The sequence below is a fragment of the Melanotaenia boesemani genome, chromosome 2, assembly GCF_017639745.1.
Source record: "Melanotaenia boesemani isolate fMelBoe1 chromosome 2, fMelBoe1.pri, whole genome shotgun sequence".
In the NCBI taxonomy this organism is placed as follows: domain Eukaryota; kingdom Metazoa; phylum Chordata; class Actinopteri; order Atheriniformes; family Melanotaeniidae; genus Melanotaenia; species Melanotaenia boesemani.
In genome coordinates, this window is record NC_055683.1 from 3,745,336 (window position 1) to 3,773,136 (window position 27,801).

At 43.7% G+C, this 27,801-nt stretch overlaps 1 protein-coding gene and 3 long non-coding RNA genes across 4 annotated transcripts; 2 read left to right on the forward strand and 2 right to left on the reverse strand.

Moving 5' to 3' along the window:
• rab11fip4a (RAB11 family interacting protein 4 (class II) a) lies at positions 1 to 27,749 on the forward strand. Its single transcript, XM_041970717.1, has 15 exons — positions 1 to 308; positions 4,730 to 4,817; positions 4,934 to 5,022; positions 9,865 to 10,025; positions 10,342 to 10,503; positions 12,396 to 12,530; positions 16,079 to 16,114; positions 16,208 to 16,316; positions 17,925 to 18,028; positions 19,440 to 19,580; positions 22,416 to 22,497; positions 23,021 to 23,158; positions 23,238 to 23,384; positions 23,464 to 23,607; positions 26,291 to 27,749. The coding sequence occupies exons 1-15, from the start codon at positions 156 to 158 to the stop codon at positions 26,405 to 26,407; spliced, it is 1,806 nt and encodes a 601-aa protein (XP_041826651.1). The 5' UTR covers positions 1 to 155; the 3' UTR covers positions 26,408 to 27,749.
• Positions 18,636 to 19,075, reverse strand: LOC121630725. Its single transcript, XR_006008587.1, has 3 exons — positions 18,981 to 19,075; positions 18,806 to 18,832; positions 18,636 to 18,762 (listed from the first exon to the last, which is right to left on the reverse strand). It is a non-coding gene; the product is annotated as an uncharacterized LOC121630725 (long non-coding RNA).
• LOC121630713 lies at positions 18,904 to 19,110 on the forward strand. The gene is made up of 3 exons (XR_006008581.1): positions 18,904 to 18,948; positions 18,992 to 19,045; positions 19,089 to 19,110. It is a non-coding gene; the product is annotated as an uncharacterized LOC121630713 (long non-coding RNA).
• On the reverse strand, positions 19,077 to 19,317 carry LOC121630699. The gene is made up of 3 exons (XR_006008578.1): positions 19,229 to 19,317; positions 19,148 to 19,174; positions 19,077 to 19,104 (listed from the first exon to the last, which is right to left on the reverse strand). It is a non-coding gene; the product is annotated as an uncharacterized LOC121630699 (long non-coding RNA).
• Positions 27,750 to 27,801: the final 52 nt, after the last annotated feature.

Here is a 27,801-nt window from a genome sequence, read left to right on the forward strand (position 1 = left end):
CCGCTGAGCGCGCGATGCTGCTGATGTCACAACAGCGGCGGCACCAGTCGGTCCGGTGGAGTTGAGGACTGGAAAAATGATAACGCGCTTCGACCCAATTCTGTCCCGCTTCGTGTGAAGGTGAATCTGGATCTGGGTGTCGGAACCACACCGGGATGGAAGGACAGGTTTTCCCGGACCAGGAGCAGCTCCTGCAGTTTCTGAAGAGGCTTAAGGAGGTTTTCGATGTCTGCGACGAGGATGCTGATGGCTTCATCCGGGTGGAGCACCTGCTGGACCTCGGTCTTCAGTTCGGTCAAGGAGACGAGGTGAGATCCGAGAGAGGACGGGATGGATGTGGACCGGCGGGGGGTCCGTGGTTTGTCTCCAGCGTCTCCTTCAGCCTGCCTGCGTGTTGTTTTTACGGTCACAGGTTCGCGAGACACTAGCTAGCTGGACGTTAGCTGCAGGTCGACCCTCCAAAACCAGGACCAGAACCGCCTGTAGAGGTGCAGGTTCTATGGAGAGAGAAAAATAACAAAATTCAGAAAGTTAGAGCAATAAATTACAATAATTAATATATTTATCAACGATTAATTAAATGCGAATTTATTTATTTATGTTACATAAAGAAGTGTTTTAAATAATTCAATATTCAGCCATATAAAACATAATTACCTCCGCAAAGTTCGCCCTTTCTGTCTGCCTGTCTGTCTGCCTGCCTGCCTGCCTGCCTGTCTGTCTGTCTGCCTGCCTGTCTGTCTGTTTATTGGCAACATTACTCAAAAAGTTAAGGACGGACTGTTAATAAATTTAATGGAAATGTCAAAAATGGAATAAAGGAACTGATCACATTTTGGGGGTGATCCGGATCACCGTCTGGATCCAGGAACTTTTTAAGGGTTCTATACTATAGAACCTGGGAAACGACGTCATCCTGCAGTGCATTGTGGGATGCAGCTGTCATACTTGCAGACACGCAGAGTGAAACAGCGACAAATTTAACATTGAAGAAAAACGGATTCACGTTTCAGAATCATTTACTTGGACATGAATTTGGCTATCATTCCATCACAGGAACGTCATTCCATCACGGGAACGCCATTCCGTCACGGGAACACACACCGCTTAACAAGCTGAATCTACGTCATTGAAGGAATTTCTGAGCCATATTACGGCTGGAAATTGATGGCATATTCTTCGTAGGTTTTAGCAGCATCAACTGGTCTGTGTTCTAGAGCTGCGTAGTGCCAGATGTCTTCATCTTTTTTTAGCCAGCGCTGAACCTCTGGGAGAGACTTGATCTGGATCCGTGCAGGTGACGACATGCAGACGGGAGCTGCAGCCATTCAACTCTCATCCAGCTTTTCTGCTTCATGTTGCTCAGGCTCGGTGGGAAAACTCCTACATTAGTTATGGTAATAGATAACCACATATGAGCAAATTCCACCATATTCCGTTGTTTTACAATCCATTCCAGCTTCCCCAATTCTTGTCTGAGTCGTTCTTCATCGTACCGGATGTCTAACGTGCCGCTGTTCATTAAAAAAAGAACGGTGTCCAGCTATGTATCAGAGCCAATCAGAGGTGAAGACCCACCCCTTCTTTTGGCTTTTTGTCACGATGTTGTTCTTCTCTGAGGTTGGATGGGGAGGGAATGACCACAGAATACGCAGACAAAAATTCCAAGAGATTATTAAAGTCCTTCATCTGGACCTGAGAAATGTTAGGTGCATGCCCGGGTCCCTGGTAAAAACCTGATAGTGTCGCCGGGTTCCCCCAACATGGCGGACAAAGCCAGGGTGACGTCACGTGCACATTTTCTGTTGGTTCTTCTTTCATGAACTCGTCTCATAAGCAGCTGATTCCGTGGTTTATTATCCGTGACTATCATCAGGTCGCTGCGTTCATATTTAATCTCTTTTGGTCATCATTAATTCAACAGCTGCGGCTAGAAAACTGTCCCAGAGGACAGAACTGGTTCAGACTGGATCCACTCTACCCCTTTAAATGAAAAGTAAATCATATGTTGGTACTGATGGTCCAGCCAGGACAGAACTTGTTCACATAGATTGTAAATGACATTAGAAACTTCAGAGTTGCTGTGCAGGATAAATGTTGGAGATCAGCAGCTTCAGGTGAAATAAATGAGTAAATAAATCCGGCTGGTCCTGGTGAATCCTGCTGCTGTGTGGAAAACTGGGAATTAAAGGCTGGTTAAATCCTGGATGCACATCCAGGAGAGAGGATTTTCTTTTAAGCTACCATTGTGACTGAAGAGTCCTAAAAATAAAAACTCCCACAGCTGCCTCCTGGTTTTCTGTGCTGTGTTGAGGAAGATTGGAGCTGATTGGTTGATTATTAATAATTGACCTTCTCAACAGCTGGAATCAGCCTCTGCTCTGCAAGTGGTAGTTTCATGGATCCCTGACAGCTGCAGCTGAAATAAACTCTTCTTTTATCATCATCGTCATCCTCCTGCTCTGAGTCCGAGTCCAGCTGGAGACCCACTGCAGAGGAAATCTGTCTGAGATCCAGAAACCAGGAGGTGTGACGTGACGGTGCCGAGTAACAATGATAATTATTGATCATCATGGTGGATGTTATGGTCTTCAGATACCCAGTCCTGATGTTCTGCTGTCACCAGTCTGACTGGTCTTCCATCATCCGTTCCACAGATTCTCAACTTTCTGACTCGTTTTCATAAAACTTCATAGAAATAATCCTTCCTGGTACACAACCTGCTTCAGGTCCGACTCAGGCCTGGTTCAGGCCTGGTTCAGATCTGGCTCAGACCTGCTTCAGGTCTGATTCAGGCCTGGTTCAGGCCTTGTTCAGGTCCGAATCAGGCCTGGTTCAGGTCCGATTCAGGCCTGGTTCAGGCCTGCTTCAGGTCCGAATCAGGCCTGGTTCAGGTCCGACTTAGGCCTGGTTCAGGTCCGACTTAGGCCCGGTTCAGGCCTGGTTCAGATCTGGCTCAGACCTGCTTCAGGTCCGAATCAGGCCTGGTTCAGGTCCGATTCAGGCCTGGTTCAGGCCTGCTTCAGGTCCGAATCAGGCCTGCTTCAGGTCCGATTCAGGCCTGGTTCAGGCCTGCTTCAGGTGCGAATCAGGCCTGGTTCAGGTCCGACTTAGGCCCGGTTCAGATCTAGCTCAGACCTGCTTCAGGTCCGACTCAGGCTTGGTTCAGATCTAGCTCAGACCTGCTTCAGGTCCGACTCAGGCTTGGTTCAGGCCTGGTTCAGATCTGGCTCAGACCTGCTTCAGGTCCGACTCAGGCCGGGTTCAGGCCTGCTTCAGATCTGATTTAGACCCAGTTCAGGTCTGGTTCAGGCAGGTTCTTTTTTCTAGATCTTTGTGGAGAAATTTCAGTATCGTTGCAGGTTTTGGAAAACCGGATCCAGCTGCAGACCCTTTGATGGCAGCGTTGTCTGTGGTAATACAGATAGCATTGTTTCACCAGGTCCCAGTAGCTATAGTTTGTCTCATATAGCGGCTATGTTCTGCCCAGTGAGATCTGGAAACAGTGAGTCTAGAGACAGTTTTCACGTTGAAATCCGCGTCAATAAAATGTAGCTTGACATTTCTATGCGGCTCTACGGTGCGGCTTGACCACAGATCCGTAGCGGTGGTGAAACATTGGCGTGTAGCCACGTCCTTCACAACACGCTGACCACACTCATCATACAGGCCAGAGAGACACTCCACTAACATGGAGACGAGATGGCAGCGATGCCGTTTGTCCACAGTGTTGATGAGTTTCTTAAATCCCGGGTTGTTCATGTGTTAATTGAGAAAAAAGTTTGTAACATTTGTCTCTTTGTGTCTCTGGGAGTTGGTGGATTATTTAGTCACGACTCACAAAAATTGAAGATTTTTCTATTTTCTTGTGTCGCGTCGCAAACCCCCGTGTGCACGTCTGTGTGAACGAGCGCAACATTTCACATGCACGAATGTCGCCTGTCGCTTGGCTGGAGGAGGGCAGCCATTTCCTCCTCATCGCGCAAGTTCCATAAAAAATGATGGAGAAGGAGGAACGTTGCCTCCTGTGTGTCCAGCCCTTAACTGGCGAGCTGTTTGCAACTAGCGCTGAATAAAACTAAAGCAGTCGGGGCTGTGGGAGGAGTCTGCAGCAGTGGGAGGAGTCTGCAGCAATGGGAGGAGTCTGTTGATGTGGGAGGAGTCTGCAGCAGTGGGAGGAGTCTGTTGCTGTGGGAGGAGTCTGCAGCAGTGGGAGGAGTCTGTTGCAGAGCGCTGCAATGCCAGCTTCGCTCGATTTGCAACTGAAAACAGCTCAAGAGGAAACTGCGAAGGACAAAAATAATCGGATCATTTAATTTTTATGATCGTTGAAAACCAAGATCGTAATTGTGATTAAAATTTGATTAATCAACCAGCCCTAGTATTTATATTATACTAAATTTTATTTTATTTTATTATTTATTTTATAATAATCCAAATTTTTACTGTGTTACGAAGCTCCCTAGGGGACACGGGAATTTTTTTTTTTTTTTTTTTTTTGCGTTCTCACGCAAAAACGTGATGATCTGACAAACATGGATTACAATGCAAAAGAAAAAACCATTTCCGGTGTCCCCTAGGGGATGGCGTACTGTAGTCATTAAGTTTTTACATAATTGTAGGTGAATTGAGGTTTTGGGGTGTAAAATGTGTACCAGGAAGTTAGAGATGGTTGTTTCCGTCTGATGTGTTTTATTGGCAGAACTAACTGGACTTCTGCTTGTTGCAGGTGAAGAAACTGACCAGACACCTGTATCCTAATGCTCACGGAAAAATCAACTTTAAAGACTTCTGTCATGCTGTGTTTGCTATCAAAGGTGAGATATCTGCTGGCCAGGTGTCTGGAAGAGGTCCATGGTGGGATTTGTCCCCAGTGGACCAGATCTCCGTTTCTTTCCTCTGTCCTTCATTCTTCATCCTCTTGGCTCTGCAGGTTGTGAGGAGATACTGAAGATGGCCTTGGGTCCTCGCAGCCTGGCGTCCCGTCAACAGTCTATGACAGATAACGGTTATATATACCAGGTACGGCCTTTTTCTGTGGCAGGAAAGAGCAACAAGGATGAAGAGCAGATGGAAAATATTCAGATTTTACTCTGAATCGTAAAGAGCATTTCTCCAGAATGGGGTCTTGTTCAGAGGAAGACGTTATCAGATTCTCTACATGCAGTCTGCTGATCTTATTCTCACCCTACAGACACCATAATTACAATATTGTTGTTCAGACTGGCATCATGTACGTACCAGATTAATCTGACTATGAACCTCATTTAAACAGCATAGTTGGGCTATTATGTAGATTATTATCTAGCTGTGTGGAAGACACTGAAGCTTTTCTTGTTTTTCCCTAACCTCAAAATTCCTGCTTTTCTGCTGTTGAGATCCGAGTCTGGAGTAGTGTGTCCTGGAGAATCTTTCAGACTTCTTAATTTACACAAAAGAAATTAAACCAGCTTCAGTAAATAAATAAAATGTGTTGGTATAGACAAACAGATCTCTGTGGAAGAAAACACAAAAACATCTTGATTAAAATGAGATGGTTTTGTCTGAAAGTCAGTTAAATTTTCACGAATTTCCTAAAATACAGCTGTTCACATTCCCGAAGAAATTCCAAGTATTTTCACATCTGTGTTCTGACCTGTCAGAGACTGGATTCCATCCTTTCTGAAAGGATCAAGGGCCTGAGAATAAGCTGGAATCATGATTTACTGCATGTGATGCAAACATGGCTGCTCAGCATGATGGTTGCTAAGCAATGAGAGAGAGAAATGGAGGTGTGACCTCTCCACACAAACTCGATGATGCACTACAAGGTTCACTGATGGTGCGACTGTGACATGGTGTCAAACTGAGTGGTGTGAACTCTGGACAGATAAAAAGTAATCTGACTGGATGATTTCTATCTAATTGGATGATTTCTAACTGACTGGATGATTTCTGTCTAGCTGATTTTTATCTGACTGGTTGTTTTCTGTTTGAGTGGATGATTTTAATCTGACTGGCTGATATTTATCTAATTGGATGATTTCTAACTGACTGGATGATTTCTGTCTAGCCGATTTTTATCTGACTGGTTGTTTTCTGTTTGAGTGGATGATTTTGATCTGACTGGCTGATATTTATATGACTAATTTCTATCTGAGTGGATGATTTCTATCTGGCTGGATGATTTCTATCTGACTGGCTGATTTTTATCTCACTGATTTCTATCTGAGTGAATGACTTCTATCTGGCTGGATGATTTCTATCTCACTGGCTGATTTTTATCTCACTGATTTCTATCTGACTGGATGATTTTTATCTGACTGATTTTTATCTGACCGGATGATTTCTATCTGAGTGGATGATTTCTATCTGACTGATTTCTATCTGGCTGGATGATTTTTATCTGACTGATTTCTGTCTGACTGGCTGATTTTTATTTAACTGATTTATATCTGGCTGGATAATTTTTATCTGACTGATTTCTATCTGGCTGGCTGATTTTTATCTGACTGATTTTTGTCTGACTGGATGATTTCTATCTGACTGGCTGATTTTTATCTGACTGATTTCTATCTGACTGGATGATTTTTATCTGACTGATTTCTGTCTGACTGGCTGATTTCTATCTGACTGGATGATTTTTATCTGACTGATTTTTATCTGACTGATTTCAATCTGAGTGGATGATTTTTATCTGACTGGATGATTTTTATCTGACTGATTTCTATCTGACTGGAAGATTTTTATCTGACTGATTTCTATCTGGCTGGATGATTTTTATCTGACTGATTTCTGTCTGACTGGCTGATTTCTATCTGACTGGATGATTTTTATCGGACTGATTTCTATCTGAGTGGATGATTTCTAGCTGACTGGCTGATATTTATCTGACTAATTTCTATCTGAGTGGATGATTTCTATCTGACTGGCTGATTTTTATCTCACTGATTTCTATCTGAGTGGATGATTTCTATCTGGCTGGATGATATTAATCTAACTGGCTGATTTTTATTGGACTGATTTCTATCTGAATGGATGATTTCTATCTGGCTGACTGATTTTTATCTGACTGGATGATTTTTATCTGACTGATTTTTGTCTGACTGGCTGATTTTTATTTAACTGATTTATATCTGGCTGGATAATTTTTATCTGACTGATTTCTATCTGGCTGGCTGATTTTTATCTGACTGATTTTTGTCTGACTGGATGATTTCTATCTGACTGGCTGATTTTTATCTGACTGATTTCTATCTGACTGGATGATTTTTATCTGACTGATTTCTGCCTGACTGGCTGATTTCTATCTGACTGGATGATTTTTATCTGACTGATTTTTATCTGACTGATTTCAATCTGAGTGGATGATTTTTATCTGACTGATTTCTATCTGACTGGAAGATTTTTATCTGACTGGTTTTTATCTGACTGGATGATTTTTATCTGAATGATTTTTTATCTGACTGGCTGATTTTTATTTGACTGATTTATATCTGGCTGGATAATTTTTATCTGACTGATTTCTATCTGGCTGGCTGATTTTTATCTGACTGGATGATTTCTATCTGACTGGAGGATTTTTATCTGAATGATTTTTTATCTGACTGGCTGATTTTTATTTGACTGATTTATATCTGGCTGGATAATTTTTATCTGACTGATTTCTATCTGGCTGGCTGATTTTTATCTGACCGGATGATTTCTATCTGACTGGATGATTTTTATCTGACTGATTTTTATCTGACCGGATGATTTCAATCTGAGTGGATGATTTCTATCTGACTGATTTCTATCTGGCTGGCTGATTTTTATCTGACTGATTTCTGTCTGACTGGCTGATTTCTATCTGGCTGGATGATTTTTATCTGACTGATTTCTGTCTGACTGGCTGATTTCTATCTGACTGGATGATTTTTATCTGACTGATTTTTATCTGACTGGATGATTTTTATCTGACTGATTTTTGTCTGACTGGCTGATTTCTATCTGACTGGATGATTTTTATCTGACTGATTTCTGTCTGACTGGCTGATTTCTATCTGACTGGATGATTTTTATCTGACTTATTTCTATCTGGCTGGATGATTTTTATCTGACTGATTTCTGTCTGACTGGCTGATTTCTATCTGACTGGATGATTTTTATCTGACTGATTTCTGTCTGACTGGCTGATTTTTATCTGACTGGATGATTTTTATCTGACTGATTTCTGTCTGACTGGCTGATTTTTATCTGACTGGATGATTTTTATCTGACTGATTTCTGTCTGACTGGCTGATTTCTATCTGACTGGATGATTTTTATCTGACTGATTTCTGTCTGACTGGCTGATTTCTATCTGACTGGATGATTTTTATCTGTGGAGAAATATGATGCTGTTTTAAAATAGTTTCATAGAAAGGGAGATTTATTAGAGGGTTTTTTATTGGTTGAGAAATGACATGTCTTTCAAGCATTGGCCTATGAAAATGGCCCCACATCATGATGAACAGCAAAAATGACTAATTTTACTATTTTTCTTTCAAATAAAACCATGACATTAGAGAATACATGATTATATTGTGTTATGGTTGAGATATTTAAAAATGTGGTATTAATGGGATTTGTTGTGCGATGAGATAGTACATCATTAATCTGACTGCCAAGAAAAAACTAAAAATGCAGCTAAATCAATGTTATTATTAAAATTCAGTATATCTAAGACTGATCTTAACATTAAATTGTCATCCACCTAAAATCTATTATGTGAAAAAAAACACTGTTTCTGTTTATTTCATTAAAATAGTGACTGTGTTGAAAAATTGGCATTTAAAGGGTTAAAAATAATTTAAATGATTTAATATTTGATTTTTTTGATTAGCGCTGAAGATGATTAAAACATTTGAGCAAAAAAAAGTGGTAAAAAACATTATTTCATAATAATTTTTTTGGGAGACTACTTTTTTGTCCTCCGCTGACCCGAAATGATAGTAAATTAGTGTTAACCTAGGCATCATGCGTTCTCGCTTATGTGCTCCAACCAGAAGACAAGCAGTTATATAACGCTATAGCCTCTGTTTTTTTCTCATTAAAATCCAGGAAACTCAGGGCCATCCACTCTTTGATGTCATGGAAATCCTGCTATACTGACACATATGGTTCTACCTGCCAAATAAGATCTGAACCAGTCTAAAGCAGTTCCTTGGATCCCTACCAAGTTCTGGAGCTGTAATAACAGGGTCTACTGTGTCAAATGCGGCTCTTAAGTCGAGCCATCAGGCGTCCTGCTGAAACAGACAAAGAAGCAGGATCCGACTTCTAGATTAGAGGGAAAGAAAAATAAAGATAATGACCCCAAACTGCAAAATTAAACATTTTCTCCTAAAATTCCCTTTATGACATGTAACCAGCAGGAGTTTAAGTGACAGCTGACCAGTAACAAGGCAATGACGTACTTATGTTGTACAAAAGTTATTCAGACTTAGAACATCAAAACGAAAAGCTGTAAAAATACATGTTTACTTCACGTGTTCTGTTTTCTTTCTTTCTTTTTTTCTTTCTTTCTTTTTAGAAATAATTAAAGAAAAAATATAATCGTCATCCTTGATAGCAAAAACGGCGAAATGCAAGAGTTTAGGAATCTCTATCCTCCTCGAAGTGGAGTCTCGCGGGACGAGATTTTACGAGAATAACGGCTAATGCGTTAAACACCGTTCAATGGAAACACCTGCAAATCACAATTGCACTTTATCGAAATGTTAGAAATATCGCTTTTATTTTGCAAAATACTGTAATGGAAACACAGCCTCTCTCTGTCTGTCTCTGTCTCTCATCAGACCCAGTCCTCTTCCATGTCTATATTCTCCCTCTGATGTTGTCATGTTGTTGTGTTTTTGTTTGCAGAACGGGGAGGCGAAGCTGGGTCCTCCCATCATAATGTGCACACGCTCCTACCCAGAATGCAGTGCGTTCAGTGAGGGCTGTGGAGATGCAGAGTGCGACATGGACAGCAGTACAGAAAACACCAACAGCTCTGACACTCTGGACATGTCGCGCTCAGACAGGTTCGTTTGGTGGAGTGGTGGTCCAGAGAATCACAGCGCTTTACTTCCAGAAACTTTGGTGTGGGTGGAGTCCGGTGTTAGCGCCAGGATTTTATCCTGAGGCAGATGCAAAAAGCAGCTGAAACCCAGAGTCCATACGCCAGACTCTGGGTCTGATCCAGGCTCTGGGTCTGATCCATGTCTTCCACACCGGACTCTGGGTCTGATCCATGTCTTCCACACCGGACTCTGGGTCTGATCCATGTCTTCCACACCGGACTCTGGGTCTGATCCATACACTGTATTTTAAATTACTCTTGTTCCTCTTCAATCCCAGCCACCTGATTGGATCAGCATCTGCGTCTGTCATCTCTGGAGAGGAGCAGTTTGAGGACTACGGAGAAGGAGTGGACGTGGATCTGACTCCCAGCAGTCCCTGTCCGGAAGAAGACACCCGGACAAACGGCTTCTCAGACCTGGGATCCTCACTTCCCTCCAGGTTTGTAGTCTGTTTTAATGTCCATCCATCCATCCATCCCTCATTTATCCATCCATCCATCCATCCATCCCTCATTTATCCATCCATCCATCCATCCATCCCTCATTTATCCATCCATCCCTCATTTATCCATCCATCCATCCATCCATCCCTCATTTATCCATCCATCCATCCATCCATCCCTCATTTATCCATCCATCCATCCATCCATCCATCCCTCATTTATCCATCCATCCATCATCCCTCCATCCATCTATCCATCCATCCATCCCTCATTTATCCATCCATCCATCCATCATCCCTCCATCCATCCATCCATCCATCCATCCATCCATCCATCCATCCATCCCTCATTTATCCATTTATCCATCCATCCATCCCTCATTTATCCATCCATCCCTCATTCATCCATCCATCCATCCATCCCTCATTTATCCATCCATCCATCCATCCATCCCTCATTTATCCATCCATCCATCCATCCATCCCTCATTTATCCATCCATCCATCCATCCCTCATTTATCCATCCATCCATCCATCCATCCCTCATTTATCCATCCATCCATCATCCCTCCATCCATCTATCCATCCATCCATCCCTCATTTATCCATCCATCCATCCATCATCCCTCCATCCATCCATCCATCCATCCATCCATCCATCCCTCATTTATCCATTTATCCATCCATCCATCCCTCATTTATCCATCCATCCCTCATCCATCCATCCATCCATCCCTCTGTTACGACCCAGACTCAGGGGTATGAGGAAAGGTGTAACAAAAGAGGCATTGGCCAGGTCTTAAAGGACAATAAGGAAGTTTATTGTTGCAAGCGGAACAGGAAGAACCAAGGGTGGCTGGCGGCACTTAACGGATGCTGGGGTTAACGAAGCTGCCCAAACAAATGAACCAAGCAAAACCACTCTAAACTCAAAACCAGCCAAAAACTGGCTTGCTACGCTAATAACCGTGAGGAGGCAGCCCCAATAAACTAAAAAGGAAACACATGTACCGCGAGTATCTAGCCCAGCATATACTAGTTTTACGTTACCTAACTGAAACTCTTTAAACAAAACGAGATATAACAATAACAGATAGCGAAGCCAAAAGGGCTTGAGGTCTTTATACAAGTCTACAGGTACTACACCAAACAAAACTCTGACGCTAGCAAATCAACCAGCCCAAAACAAACACAAGCTCACAGCCTGATCTATTCAATACTAGCCACCAAAACAAAGACACAGATTCTCTAGGACACTGACACCAATTCCGAAGGCCGGGAGCAGACTGCCTGTGTCAACAGTTGCCCCTCGACTGACGTGGGACTCCCGGCTTTATTTCCTGGAGGGTGTTCTCCGGAGCTGGGATTGGTCCAACTGCTTCCAATAGGAACGGGGAAAGCAGCGGTGTGTCCCTTCCAACCAATCCCATGCAGGAACCAAGAGCGGAGGGTTGCACTCAGGATTTGAGTCAGGTGGTGACAATCAGCTGACGTAATAGCCTCATTCATCCATCCATCCATCCCTCATTTATCCATCCCTCCATCCATCCATCCATCCATCCATCCATCCATCTCTGTTGTCATGGTGTGTGTGGTTAAGTTGTGGGTGAATGTGTGGATTTTATCATTTGCCATCACTCTGTGGCTGCAAGAATGATCAGAAACTCTGCTTCAGCAGTTTATCAACAACATGCAGCGATCTGTATTTGGTAACCTTCTGGTGAACTATTCAGACTGTAACATCTCTGAAATGTTCATGAACCATGAAAAGCTGTCCTCCTCTCACTCAGACATTCAGAAGTTGCTCAGTGTGTACCTGTGGAACATCTGTTCATGGCTGCAGGTGTGACTTTCACTGGTTTTCTGCTTTCATTGTCTGTGGCTGCAGTGCGGGACAGACCCCTCAGAAGATGCGACAGCTCTACAACAGTGACCTGCTGGACATCTACTGTTCTCAGTGCTGCAAGAAAGTTAATCTGCTCAACGACCTGGAGGCTCGACTCAGAAACCTGAAGGCCAACAGGTGGAGAGCACCTTCCTACACACCACATCCACTGAACATATCTGGCCGAAAAGACGTCTAATAGATTTAGTCTGACAGGGAAAGTTGCCAAAGATGTTTACTGATTTAACTCTGATTGGCAGGGAGGTTTAATGATGTCACAGTTTCCAGCAGACAGCTGGAAAGTGGGTGAAAAGGCTACGATCTGTGGAGCAGCAGGGGACGCTACCATGTCTGTCTGTGGAGCTGTTGAAGCTGTAATTCCTTCATCGTACCAAATAATTACTCACAATGTTTCATACATCTCGTCTGTTTAGGTCCAGATTATATTTCATACCAAATGAACCCTTAAAATGAACAGATCTGTAGCGCCACCACGCGCTACCTCTTCTATCATCACCAGCGTCTCAGGAGCAGTAGTGTGTAGCTCTGTGGGGTAAATGTGATGGATAGCTACCCTTTAGGTGATCTGCAGAAATTTACCAGTCATTTCTATCCCGTTCAGCAGGTTTACAATCCAGCCACTAAATGTAATTTTATTCAGAGTCTCTATCTGGTAAATCCACAATGATCCATGATAACAGCATTATTTATCACATTTCATCCTAAAAACATCACCATCACTACTATGTTGCTAAGAGACCTCTATTTAGACCTGGACATGATGATGAAGCCACTTCCTGTCAGACTTTCCACCAATCAGAGAGCTTAGATTGACGGTAACGTCCAATCAGGAGCAGCCAAAGATCAACCAGTGAGCAGAAAGTTCTATGTGTGTGTGTGAAAAGAAGAAAAATAATGCTCCTCTATGGCTGGAATAAAGCCAAGAAGACGTTTCTGATGCACGGTGGCGCCACAAAGCAGCTGAGCTGGAGTTGGTTTAGTGAGGATAGCAGGTAAATAGTAGCAGGAATAACTGGAAATGAGGAAAAAGTGGAAACATGGAAATAGTTTCTGTTGTGTGTTTGTTTCAGTGCTAATATTTTTGGTGGCGGCATGGCTCAGTGGGTAGAGTGGTTGTCCTGCAGCGCAAGGGTTGCCAGTTCAATCCCGGCCCGGAGAGCTCATGTCGAGGTGTCCCTGAGCAAGACTGCGATCATGGTCATGGTTGAGCGCCTTGCATGGTAGCTTCTGCCATCAGTGTGTGAATGTGTGTGTGAATGGGTTAATGTGACGTACATGTAAAGCACTTTGGATAAAAGCGCTATATAAGTACAGACCATTTACCATTTATTTTTTCGCCTGAAAGCAGAGACTTGAGAGAATGATGTGCAGATAAGAAAAGGCTTGGTCACTGTTGATCTGATCGCTTCAGCTTCTACAGGCTGGTTTACAGCCTTCCGGTCTTTGGGTTTTATGGGTTAAATTAGAAGTTTTTAGCCAAAAGTCAGCATTGGCATCCAGGTTGATGCTTTCCATGGTTTTTATCAGGACTTGCAGACTTCTGTTGTGTATCTGATCAGCTGAGTGATTCGTGAATAGATCAAGGGTCAAACTACATGTAATGAACATGTGATGAACATGTGATGAACATGATCTGAACGTAGGTGCAGATGTTCAAGAGTAAATCACACAGCTCTGAAATCAGGTCCAGTTCTGACTGGTACCACTGCTGGATAAATCCTCTGCTTTACTGATGCTTAAACTATTTTTTTCCCATAAACATTTATTTGGTTTAGTTAATGTGTAATGAAGGTGGAGCATCTGATGGAGGAAACCTGCTCTGAGTCCTTCTGTTGATTCCCAAAATGGAGGTAAATCCAGATGATGGGAACAGATTTATTCTCACGGCACAAAAGAATGGGACATGATGAGGATGATGATGGGTGCTACTCCTAACCATCATCATTATGAAAAAAATAACAAAGCTTCATTCAGCTCTATGAAACATCCTTTTCTGCTTCTTGGCACCAGATGATGCAAAGATGGAGCCTGAGCAGTTGCTATAGCAACCATATCCCAGTGGGATGGCTTGACTGCTCCTACATTTTTATGTGAGACAGGGGCGTTGCTAGACACAACTATACTGGGGTCCAGCAGAATCCAGCTCCAATAAGACAGTCCAAGAGCCAAAAAATGTGGAAATCACAAGGAGCGAGCAGAGATTACCAGGCTGAGACAGGCCAGTAGAGCAAACCCGGGATGGAGAAAAAGGTCATATATAAAGGTCAAAAAGCAGACTGAGCAGTGGGGCTGCAACTAATGACTATTCTGATGGTCGATTAGTCACCGACTATTAAAACGACTAGTCAACCAATCAGACTGTGTATCTTATAATTATTAAATTGGTCTTATTTCCCTTTCAGCTTTGAAATCTTGCATGAGGTTGTTATGTACGTCCGACGTTCCTCCTCTTTACATGTTCGAGCATTGCAGACGTACTTCTGTGCTACACAAGATCCACATTACAAATCTCACATGTATTTAATTTATCTTGTAAGTTTAACTTGAAGTTATTTCAGACTTTTGACGTCCTCTGCCGCCGTTTTGCTCCCTGGTCGGCCTCCATATTTTTCACCTGGCAGACTTTATTGCAGATGTGTAAGTCTCAGCAGAGATAAGAAAAGAAGACGATGTCTCACTCTGTGTAGTTTTTTTGTTGTTTTTTTTTTTCGCCGACAATAGTCGACGGGTAAATTTGTTGTCCACTATTTTTATTGTCGACTATTGTTGACAACGTCGACTTATCATTGCAGCCCTACTGAGCAGGGCTGGATTCGCTCTGGAGATAACCGATGATCTGGCAGTGAGAAATAGTAAAACTGCTGCTTAACTACGAAGCAACACAGGTGCAGAGCATCAGTCAGTGTTTGAGGAAAGATGCTTTCAGAGACAGCTGGGAAAAATCAACTTGCAGCTCCAAAGCCGCAGGTTGAAGACCCCTGAACCAGGTCCTGCTGAAAAAATGCTAGACTAGGCATGTTCATATGTTGTCTAAATAATTCTACAGAGCTGGTAGATTCATTAAAACACGGCGTCTGATATGTGAAACCTTTATTCTGTTTATAAAAACGCATACAAGGTCCATTTATTCATGTATATTTTGCGTCTAGACCACAACAGCCTCATGTGGTCTGAAGTGACTACAGAAACACCGAAGGCACAACACAAACTATCACAGCAGGAGAGGGCAGCTCTAGAGGGATGCTCAGACTCTTTTAGACAATAGGACATCACAAACGTTGTAGCTGACGTTTCCTGCCCATGTGACAAACAACAGGGAGACGCTCAAACATTACACTGAGACTCAAATTCATCTTTTCAGATCACAAAGCTGTCAATGCATCAATGCTTCTTACAGAGCTTTTTTTTTATTTTCTAGCGTGGTGGCCCAAGGTGTAGGACGTCTCCTACACCGGGGTCCGTGCCCTGGTGTAGGACCCCGGTGTAGGAGGTCAGGATTTCTACCTCCTAAACATTTTAAAATCTTCCAGTTGCTGGAACTCAGAACAGTGATGGTGGAGTCGCCATGGTTGTAGCTGGAAATGGGGCTGGTTAAACGATGATGATGAAGAGGAGGAGGAGGACTTCCTCAGTATGTGTAACTCAGTTTGTCTCTTGTGTTTCAGTCCCAACAGAAAGATTTCCAGCACAGCGTTCGGACGGTGAGTCATCTGACCTTCATCTTTATTTGATGATGATGGTTCTGCTTTAAGATTTATTAGGATGAAAATGTGTGTGTGTGTGTGTGTGTGCAGTCAGCTATTCCAGCACAACCACAGTGTTTTTGGATCAAGTCAAGGCAGCAGCACCGAGGATCTGTTCACCGACAGCATCGACTCCTGCGACCTCGACATCACAGAGAAAGTACGTACACACCAAACATCAGTCCAGTTCTTAATAATAATATTAGTTTATAATAACTGTGTTCATAACCATAATGACCAAGTCAAGGAAACCAATGGGTTGGATCAGATCTTCTCTTTGACTTAATCCTCCATCCTGAACTGAGCCTAACCAGGAAGGAAAACCTCCACCAGAACCAGAAGGAAAACCTCCATCAGAACCAGAAGGAAAAACTCCACCAGAACCAGGGAATACTGACACTGTTCAGTGACGTCCTGGACTTCTGAACCACGATGACAGTCCTCATCATGGAGCAGAGAGAAGATTTTCGAGTCAAGTGGAGACTTAATTATGTCTTCATCCTGATGATGATGACTCTTATATTCATTTATATTAAGAACAAATAAAAGTGGAGAGAGGACAGACCTCAGAGGAGCGCCTGTGGAGGATGAATGACAACGTTACCGTTTCACTGTGAGACCTGCCCTATAAAGAGCCAGTTACCCAGAAAATCAGGCCGGCGTCGGGGTTATGCCTGCTGGAGAGACAGTCTATTGGAATATGAGGTTCTATACACTTAAAATCAAAAGAAAAATCTATAAAAAGCAAACAGTTAAAACATTAAAATCATCCAGGTGGAGCATTTAATGGTTTTAGTGCTTTTGGGTCCTGGAACAATAATATCTGAAGAGATGTTAAACCTCCTGCAGGCTGCTCTGCAAATCATGTTCCCCTCTTTCACACCTCTGAAAAGCTGAAGGACAGATAATCTGTCAGTGTTCATGACATCAATCCTGATTTCACGCATATGAAAGTGATTGTAAAAGGTATTCAGATCATTTGCAGGTTCTGGTCTGGGACTCGTTTTGAAATGACTCAATAAAAAGGTGGCAGGCTTTACCAAGGTGCCTAGCAGCATCAGGCTCGGTGGAAATGGAGTGGTTTCCAAGGCAACATCAAGCCTTGTTGAGGATTTTGAATTCACTACAGTGAGACTGCAAATAACTCCAGAGATGTCTGGGTGAGAGACGACAGATTAACCTAGAGAAAGTGCGACCTTGAAGCAAAGTCCAACCTCAAATAGACATCATGGGCCAAGTACAACATGGCAGAGGGGGGTTGGGCTTGCAAACAACAACATCTACATGGCTGAAGGCTACACTAACTGAAGGCCGGCAGCTGGATGTGGGAAAAAACTGCCAGGACCCTCCCAAGTCCGGTGAGGCAGTTGGATGAGGTAGGAATCCAAGGTGTATATGGTGGAGGTGGGCTGCAGGTGGTTTGTCCATCCTCAAGGACCCACGCCCAGCAGAAGGTTGTGAAAGAACTGGCCACCACAGCTGAAAGAAGCAGCTGCTGGCTGTGGATGAAGTAGAGGGATGCTGTGTGTAAGCTTACACAGAGATGAACATCCTCAACACCAGGGTCACAACTTCTGCCAGAAATACGAAGTTCAGAGGATTTTAAACGGCTGCAGAGAAGCGGACAGAACTAGTAGAGTTCAAACCTGCAGGACGATGATGATGATGATGATGTGGAGCCGACTGGACACATTGATCTTCATCTGGCAGGTTGCTAGGCTGCACTGACACCATGAATCAACTCTCTGTTCACCTGGCTGTCTCTCAGGTCAGCTATCTGGAGAAGAAGGTGACGGAGCTGGAGAGCGACAGTATGGCCAACGGAGACCTCAAGTCCAAGCTCAAACAGGAGAACACACACCTGGTCCACAGGTAGAAACGCACACACCTGGTCCACAGGTAGAAACGCACACACCTGGTCCACAGGTAGAAACACACACACACACACACACACACACACACACACCTGGCCACAGGTAGAAACACACACACCCTGTCCACAGGTAGAAACGCACACACCTGATCCACAGGTACAAACGCACACACCTGATCCACAGGTAGAAACGCACACACCTGGTCCACAGGTAGAAACACACACGCCCTGTCCACAGATAGAAACACACACACCCTGTCCACAGGTAGAAACACACACGCCTGGTCCACAGGTAGAAACGCACACGCCTGGTCCACAGGTAGAAACACACACACACCTGGCCACAGGTAGAAACACACACACCCTGTCCAAAGGTAGAAACACACACACCTGGTCCACAGGTAGAAACTCACACACACCCGTTCCACAGGCAGAAACGCACACACACACACACCTGGCCACAGGTAGAAACACACACACCTGGTCCACTCACGCCTGGTCCACAGGTAGAAACGCACACACACCTGGTCCACTCACGCCTGGTCCACAGGTAGAAACGCACACACACCTGGTCCACTCAACCTGGTCCACAGGTAGAAACGCACACACCTGGTCCACAGGTAGAAACGCACACACCTGGTCCACAGGTAGAAACTCACACACACCTGGTCCACTCAACCTGGTCCACAGGTAGAAACGCACACACCTGGTCCACAGGTAGAAACGCACACACCTGGTCCACAGGTAGAAACTCGCACACACCTGGTCCACTCAACCTGGTCCACAGGTAGAAACGCACACGCCTGGTCCACTCACACCTGGTCCACAGGTAGAAACGCACACACACACACACACCTGGCCACAGGTAGAAACACACACACCCTGTCCACAGGTAGAAACGCACACACCTGGTCCACAGGTAGAAACGCACACACACCTGGTCCACTCAACCTGGTCCACAGGTAGAAACGCACACACCTGGTCCACAGGTAGAAACACACACACCTGGTCCACAGGTAGAAACTCACACACACCTGGTCCACTCAACCTGGTCCACAGGTAGAAACGCACACACCTGGTCCACAGGTAGAAACTCACACACACCTGGTCCACTCAACCTGGTCCACAGGTAGAAACGCACACGCCTGGTCCACTCACACCTGGTCCACAGGTAGAAACACACACCTGGTCCACTCAACCTGGTCCACAGGTAGAAACGCACACGCCTGGTCCACAGGTAGAAACACACACACACACCCTGTCCACAGGTAGAAACTCACACACCTGGTCCACAGGTAGAAATTACACACCTGGTCCACACACGCGCTGGTCCGCGGGTCCAGAAGTAGACACACCAGATGAAATTATCATGGTGAAGATTCAGATAGTAATCCAGGATTTTCCTCCCAGGGTTCATGAGCTGGAGGAGCAGGTGAAGGATGCCGAGACGAAGGCGGCAGAGAGCCTGCAGGAGGAGATGAAGAGGCACCGAGACACTTACAGTAAAATGGAGAGAGACAGGAACTCAGAGATAGACCTGCTTTGTTCCAGGTGAACTTCAACACACACCTGCTTTCAGCGTTCACACCCACGTCACATGACTCAGTAGTAGGTTCGGGGTTTAACGGGATCCAGCTTGGCATCAGTGGAAACACAACATGTGGGTGTTTCACTGGGGATAATGCAGACTGTCCCAGAAACAGCCTGTTGGAGTCAATAATTCTGTCCCTTCAGGTTTTCATGGCGACACCTGTCCTCCGGGAGGAATACTGGACCGTTTTACCCCACAGATGATAAACCTGCTGCTACAGATTTAAATATAAATTTTTTAATCACACTACTTCTGTATAAAACTGTATAGAAATTAAATTCATAGTAATTCAAAGCAGGAGAGCCATAAAAACTTAAGATAAATATGAAACTGTTGTGTTTGGAGTAAAGATTAGCGTCCAGCTTCATTTAAGCTACATTTGGAAGGTGCTGTATTTGGAGACAACCTTCCAGAATATATGTGCATTCCACACAACGTGTGTTTGCAACTTCAGCTCAAGAACGTGCCCTGAGACGTCCCGAGTTGCATAAAACGCACCATAACATGTAGGTTAAAAGTACATGCAGATCGATGGACTCGTTTCATGGTGGTCTTTCATCCAGTTACGTGATAGGAAATCAACCTTAGCCGATAAATGCGGGTAAATAGCTTAAGTACTTTGGTGAAGCTTTCACGATTGGTCGAATATCCAAAGGATATTTATACACCATATTTGGACAACACAGGGTTCTGCTCAAGACACAGAACTTTTCAATGACACCTGAGTCAGAATACTGACTGCACTGAGCGCTAGAATGCTAACTTTTTAAATCAGATGGAAATAAGGTGAGCACATCAAGACAAAATGTAAGAAAATTAACAATTAAATATATATTATAACCAAATTTCCTGTCATATTTTGAGCAGGGAATGAAAAACTATCAGGTGTCTCACCTAAAACAAACTTGCCTATAAACATCATCTATGTGTTCTACGATCATATTTATTAAAATCTAATGACATTCTATTTGAAATTGTTATTATAATGTGCATTACCTTGTTTGATGACAGCAGTTTCACTAGAACACGAGTGAAAAGATGTCTCGTCCTTCCCAACGTTTCTCGTTCTGTTCCCGCTACATTCTAATTTATTAGCAGCCCAAAGATGCTTTTCTACCTTAATGTCCACAGTCACCCCTGACGATGAAAGAATATAGGCAGATAATACATTTCCTGAATCCCTATACACCTGTGAGTCCTGGAAAGCCTGGAGTCTGATCCAGACCTGGGGCCTCATGTCTAAAACTGTGTGTAGCAAAGCAGGCTACAGGTGGCATACGTAAGGAAAAAAGGAAATGTGGCACACAAAAACTTCCAGCTTTATAACGGTGCATACGCATGTCCCACGCTTGTTTCCGTTTATAAATCAGAATTAACTCTAAAGCGGGCGCACGTGAGGGAACGCCTTGCTCCGCCCACATGTTGGCTATAAATGGTCAGATGGACACCTATTATAAATATTCATCACATCATTTCCATGATGGCTCAGGAGGGAAAAGAGGGAGGAAGAGGAGTTCTCCAGAATGAGAGACTGAGATCCTGATGGACCACGTTGGAAAACTAGAACAGGTTTTATTTGGTGGGGACGGCTTGGTCATCACCAGGGTCAGAAAGGTGGAGGAGGGCAGCAGGTGGAGATGCTGTCAATGCCATGTCAGAGGGAAGACACGCCAGAGGCATCGGTTGGTGCGGCTGGATATCTAAGTCGGCAGGGCATCCGTCTGCCATGCGAGAGACCAAAGTTCGAATCCCACAGGGGTGAAAATTAGCACCTTCCAGCTGGACTGTGATGCCGGTAATTTAGTCCTTTGTTTTTTTATTTATAAAATAAATATGTATAGATATATCTGAGACTGGTAGCAGTTTATTTAGTGTTAAATAATATTTACACTCAGAGGAAGTCCTGCAGGTGCAAAGGACACAATCACCTCTATTAACGAGGTGGGCAAAGAGTTGCAGGAAATAAAGATCATCTGGATGACAATAAAAACATTGTGTAAGAATAAATAAATAAAAGGAAATCCTCCTCTTGTGTGTTTCATTAGCGTAGCATCACTTCTAGACCTCCAGCCTCCAGTCTGGTCCCGCTCTGCTGGACTGAAGGACCAAAGCTACTTTCCACACTGACTGCTACATGCTGGCAGCAGACTGGCTCCTTGTTTATCTGGATGGATTTTATAACATGGACGTTTTGTTTTACAATGACAGAACATATTTTAGTGGTTGAGCTTCTTATTAATATCATCTCCCTTTTTCCTGAAAATCCTGTTGTTTTTTTCCCTGAGCGTGGCTCTTAGGAAAATTAATATGGAATGTGTCTTTATTCATTTCTGTAAACAGCTTTAATATCTAACATGTGTTGTGAAAGGTAATAGTGGACTCTTCACAAATGTCTCACATTTCACATCATTTCCTTGATTTTATTCTGGACCGTTGGTGTCGCAATTTCCCGTTTTTCCAGATTTTGTGCGTACGGCTGGGTCAGTGTTGCTGAGGCAGTAGGAACAGTCTCCCACCAAGTTTGGTTTTTATAAATCCCAGAAGTTGACTATATTTGGCGTACGCCGGTTTTTGTTCCTACGCAAGCTTGAAAAAATAAGCCCCAGGAGAGTGCTGGAAAACCTGGAGTCTGATCTAATTGATTGTGTGTGTGTGTGTGTTCGTGTGTGTGGTCTGTAAACCGCTGTGACAGACCACAGCTGTTGTTTCCTCTGGCCATGCACAGCACAGGGTTGGTTAATGCATGAAATTTGCTGGGTGGCGAGTAGCCGGTAACATCTGCCGTTGCTCCGCAGGGTGCAGCAGCTGGAGGAGGAGAACGGAGAGATGTCGCTCAACGTTTGTAGACTCAAGTCTCAGACTGAGAAACTGGACCAGGTGAGTCCTCCAGGATCACTTACTTTCTTGTTTAGCATAGTCTGGTTTTAGTATTCAGCAGCGGCTCATGCAGCAGAGCCAGTCGTCCAATATTTGGAAGGTTGGCAGTTAAAATCCCGCTCCTGACGTTTTGCCTTTGGACACATGTGTCTGAAATTCAGCTTATTTCCTCCCGTGTAAGAAGGAAACAGCAGATCTCTGGTGTAGGGAGACAAACCAAAGCATCTTTATTTCTAATCTCCTGTTTTATCTGTGTTCTCGGCATCTTTCCTTCCTCTGAGGATCTTCTTTATTTTCAACCAGCTGTAGATTCATCCATGGATGTTCTCCATCTTCAAACTCTCCTGAAGTTACAGAGCTTTTATTGTGTGGAGACTTTCATCCAGCTTACTTTGGTTCCATGAAACATCTGAAGGTTTCCTGAAGCTCTTCTGTTGAAGCTGTCAGCTTCCTGCTTTCCTGGCAGAGATGCTGGATCTGTTGTAGTGATGTTTCTGTGTTTCCTCTCTCCATGCATATGCAGGAGAAGCAGAGGATGACAGATAAGCTGGAGGACACCTCTCTGAGGCTAAAGGATGAGATGGACCTGTACAGGAAGATCATGGACAAGCTCTGGGAGAACCGCCACCACTTTCAGAAGGAAAAGGAGGCCATGCAGGAGGTGAGGATCTCTCCATCACAGCTTACCTGAACAGTGAACGCTGGTGTCGGCTTTTCCACCACATGTTGAATATTTTCAGCTGATTGACGACCTCCGGCGGGAGCTGGACTACCTGCAGCTGTTCAAGCTGGAGATGGAGCATCCTGGGCAAGGCAAGGGGCTGTCAGAGTACAACACCAGGACCAGGGAGATCGAGATGGAGCATGAAGTGAAGAGACTGAAGCAGGTGAACATCCCTCTCCTCCTTCCTCATTTCCTGGCATTTATCCCGGTGTTCAGGAGACGTTTTTCCTGTTGTTCTTCAGGAGAACTTTAAGCTACGGGACCAGAACGACGACCTGAACGCTGAGATTCTCAGTCTGAGTTTATACGAGGCCAAGAACCTGTTCTCCTGTCACACCAAGGCCCAGTGTCTGGCGGCTGAGATCGACAACGCCTCCAGAGACGAGGTCAGTGTGTCGGAATTCATTCACACTTTCTGAGATCCATCTTTCTCCTTTCTGGACGGGTTTAACATTCAGTAACTTCAGTTTTCTTCAACATATCAAAACCAAGATGTTCAGCTCGTTCAGGAGATGACATTCAAATATTTCACATCTTTCACAGTTTCCTAACAATTCAACTTCTTCAAAGTTTTTTAACATGAGTCGTTATGGATGAAACCTTCATGAGCTCTTCATGCAGTCATCTTCAAACAGCTTCTCATTCCACAAATATTCATCTAGAGACACAATTTAAACGTTAAAACGTTCACAAGACACTGGACTATAGATCTGACTTTAAGGTTTCTATGTTCAATGGTTTCTGAAAAATTCACCTCCAGAGATGGACTCTGTTTACAATGGGTTGCTATGGAGATGAGTACTCAGCAGAAATAATCAGAAAAAATATTTTAACCTGCTGCTGTGTCCATAACTTTTGGAGTTCAAACATCGTTAACACAGCACAAAGTCTGCTCTCTCTCACAGTGAGACTCTCATAGTTGTAGGACCTAGGGTTGCCAGCTGTCCCATATTAGCTGCATTAAATGGGATTGTCTCATATTCTGAGTGATGCTTGTTGTCTTTGCCAGTGTGTTTCATTCACGGTTGCCTAGAGACAGACACCACATACCGGTGCTGCTCACAACACGTGTGCCTTTTTAAAACGTCCTCCCCGATACTCCACCACGTCTTCAAAAGCGAAACGGACAGCGTCAGTGGAGATGTTTACAGGACAAACTGTAAAATGTGTTGCCGTGTTTTCAGCGGCGTGCGGTGGGCTGTCTGACATCAGACATCATGCATCAGGAGAGCAACACACAGAAGACTAGAGCTCAGTGTCCCAGTTCTTCATCCTCCATCATCTCCTGAGACTGATCCGGTGTGGGACATCATGTCATGATTGATCCATTTCCGGAATTTAGGATGATGAGTTTTTAAAGTCGAATGAATAGTCATTTATTTAATATACAGTATATTAGCCAATATAAATATTCTGTGTATATATATATATATATATATATATATATATATATATATATATATGTGTATATATGTGTGTATATATATATATATATATGTGTGTATATATATGTGTGTATATATGTATATATATATATATATATATATACATATATAATATGTGTATATATATGTATATATATATATGTATGTGTGTGTATGTGTGTCCATTTAAAGAAAAAGGTCAGACTAATGGATTAACAGTTAATAAATAAATGTTCAGAGAAAACGTTTATTTTTAAAATGTAACTTTAAAAGTTACATTAAGTTCTCAATGTATTTAGTTTATATTTTAAAAATTCATTGTCACACGCTCCACACAAACGGATCTGCTTTAGTTACAGGTGCTATACTGCTGCGTGGGAGATTGTACAGTATCTCTTTAACGAAGTAAGTAATAGTAATAGTAGTACTCAATAACTAAGTTGTGTGCATATGGGATTTTGTTATATATTTTCCTCTTGTATGTTAAATAGGGATGCATGTTATTACAGCTGTATGGAGCCTAATTAACAGCACTTTATATGCAATAATGTTGGACAATAATCAGTGTGTTTATTGGTAATAAAGCATCTTAAGCTTTAAGTATAACTAATTGCTTTTTGATCACCCCTTTACTAAAAACACAACACCCCACGGGAGTCGGGCCGTGGTGGCCCTCAGGAGCTGTCGTTGGCTTCCCTTATTTTCACTTCTGAAAGTTGGCAACCCTAGTAGGACCTGAATTTTCCCTCCCAGAAGCCTCAGAAACCAAAGATCACCCTCCAACTGCTCCGTAGGAAGTAAAGCCGGATTTATGCTCGCGCAACGTCAGCGTGCGGTCGGTTACAGCGTAGCTGACGCTGGTGAGTTTGTTTTCGCACATGAGCATAGGGGGTACATGTGGGACAGTACTTTGCGCACCACGATGACCTATGTGGCTGACAGATCCACACTTCGAAGTGTGCACACCCTGAATTGGGACACAACTGTAGTTTTGGTGTTGTGTTGCAGTTTCTCCTCCTAACCTGAAGGTGGCAGCAGGGGTGGTATCACTAAGTCGAAGTTCTTTGATTCACTTCAGTTCAGTAGGTATTTTCTCTTTTAGAACAACAATGTCGTCCAGTATGGTTCAGCGTCTTCATTAGCTTGTGGAAAAAAAACGAAGAAGTAATTCGATCAGCTTCTCATCAACTTGATCCACTGGTTATCATTTTAAAAACGGTGGTTACCACACAAATTCAGCAATAAGATCCAGATACCCGGCAACACGTGATTCCAAACTGACCAATCACAAGGGAGTACCTCCGCGTAACCGTCTGCGAAGCAGGGGTGCACGTCAGGTCTGGAAGAGGTGCGCGTCGAGCCTCTGCGGAGCTACGCCGAGCCTACGGTGGTGACGCAGATGCAAACACCACGCAACCATAAATCCACCTTAACTTGGACAATAATTTCGACCGAGTTGCAGCCTATTTTCATCCTGACAGGCAGAATCCTGCACTTTCATCACCATGGCAACACACCTAAACATGGCCCCTCCTCCTGCTCAGGACATAAAAATATATGATGACTTCATCGTCATGACAGCGTAACTGACAGAACCCACAGCATCTTCTAGTAGTATTTATCTGACTTTGTGTCTCTGTTCCAGCTGGTCGATGCTCTGAAGGAGCAGGAGGAGATCAACCTGCGTCTGAGGCAGTACATGGACAAAATCATCCTGGCCATTCTGGACCACAACCCCTCCATCCTGGAGATCAAGAATTAAAGATGTTAGTGTAGCTGTGCTGATCTAACATCACCTCCCAGCTCCTGCTGTTAGCACATCAGAAGCAGCTGAGTCGGCCAGGGTTGCTGGCATCTCCCACCCAGCAGCGGTCCTCTGCTATCATGCTGCATGCTCCACACCCGCTTTCCTTCTGGAATATTTCACATTTTGTTGCCAAAAGAAGCAGAAGTTGTTTTGTAGACGTGTTTTTGAAGTGACCTCCATGTTTCACACGATGGATGCTGCACCTCGTCACCATGATCACACCTCAATGTATCTAAAAGTTTACATGATCACCTGCTTGGATTAGTGTTGATTTTCAGCTGTTGGTGTCGGTAACGTAGAATAGGTAAAGATATTCACATGTGCCAATAGCAAAGGTTTCCTGCCTAATCTTTCCAGCCCTTTCACTGATTTCTACAGGAAAAAACACTAAAACTAGAAAAGGATGACAGATCTCACCCACAGGACTGATGTCTGTGACAATCCTGTTTTCCTAAAATGATGTGAGATTGAAACCTCCATCAGAGGAGAATGGATGATGCACCGTCACAGATCTGGCTCAGACTGGGACAGACCTGAACCCCACTGGAGAAGACTTCACCCAGTGGCCCGACTCCATCATTAACCCCGGGGGGTTAATTTAACGAAAGTTTGGATGGAACTAAATTTGATGTCCGAATGAAGACCCGTTGGGTCGTGGTCCAAGCTGAAGATGATGAGTCTGGGTGTTTTTCTTCATCTAGTGTATAATCCCAGTTCATAAGCACCAGAGCCAGACTTGACCTCATATCCTGACCCAGTCTTTCATGGTCCCCTTCAGATAGTGGTTCTGATGCTCCAGATTGAACATGAAAGAAAACTGCTGACAGAAAGTTTTTCAGCATTAACGTAGAAGAAATGCACATTTATTCCCTGAGCAGACGTAGAGGGAAAACCCCGACGAGGTCCTCTAGACTGACGTGTTTCACCATCCACAAACCCTCTTCAGTATAAAAATATAAACTTGTTCTTTGGACTCGTTCTGAAGGAAAGACTTTTCTGTTTAATAGAAATCATTTTCACACGGACTTTATTCTCATTGTTGCACTAATTCTGTCGTTTCTGTGGGCTTTGTGCATTGCCACAAGGTGTGAGAAAAGATTATGTAAGCACTTTAAGCTGAGATTTGTAGGTTTTCATCTATTGATTAGTGATTAGATTTATTGTGACTGTAGCCTGTAACTTCGGACTGATCACGTCAAAGATGACGGGTGCAGTCTGTCACATGTTACTTCCATTTATTTACTTGTGTGCTCCACATGGAGCTCTGTGACTTGGTGAATAAAATCCATCAGCTTTGCATGAAGAAGTCCTCTGGTTGTTTGTTTCCTGCTCTGAGGTCGCATCCACAC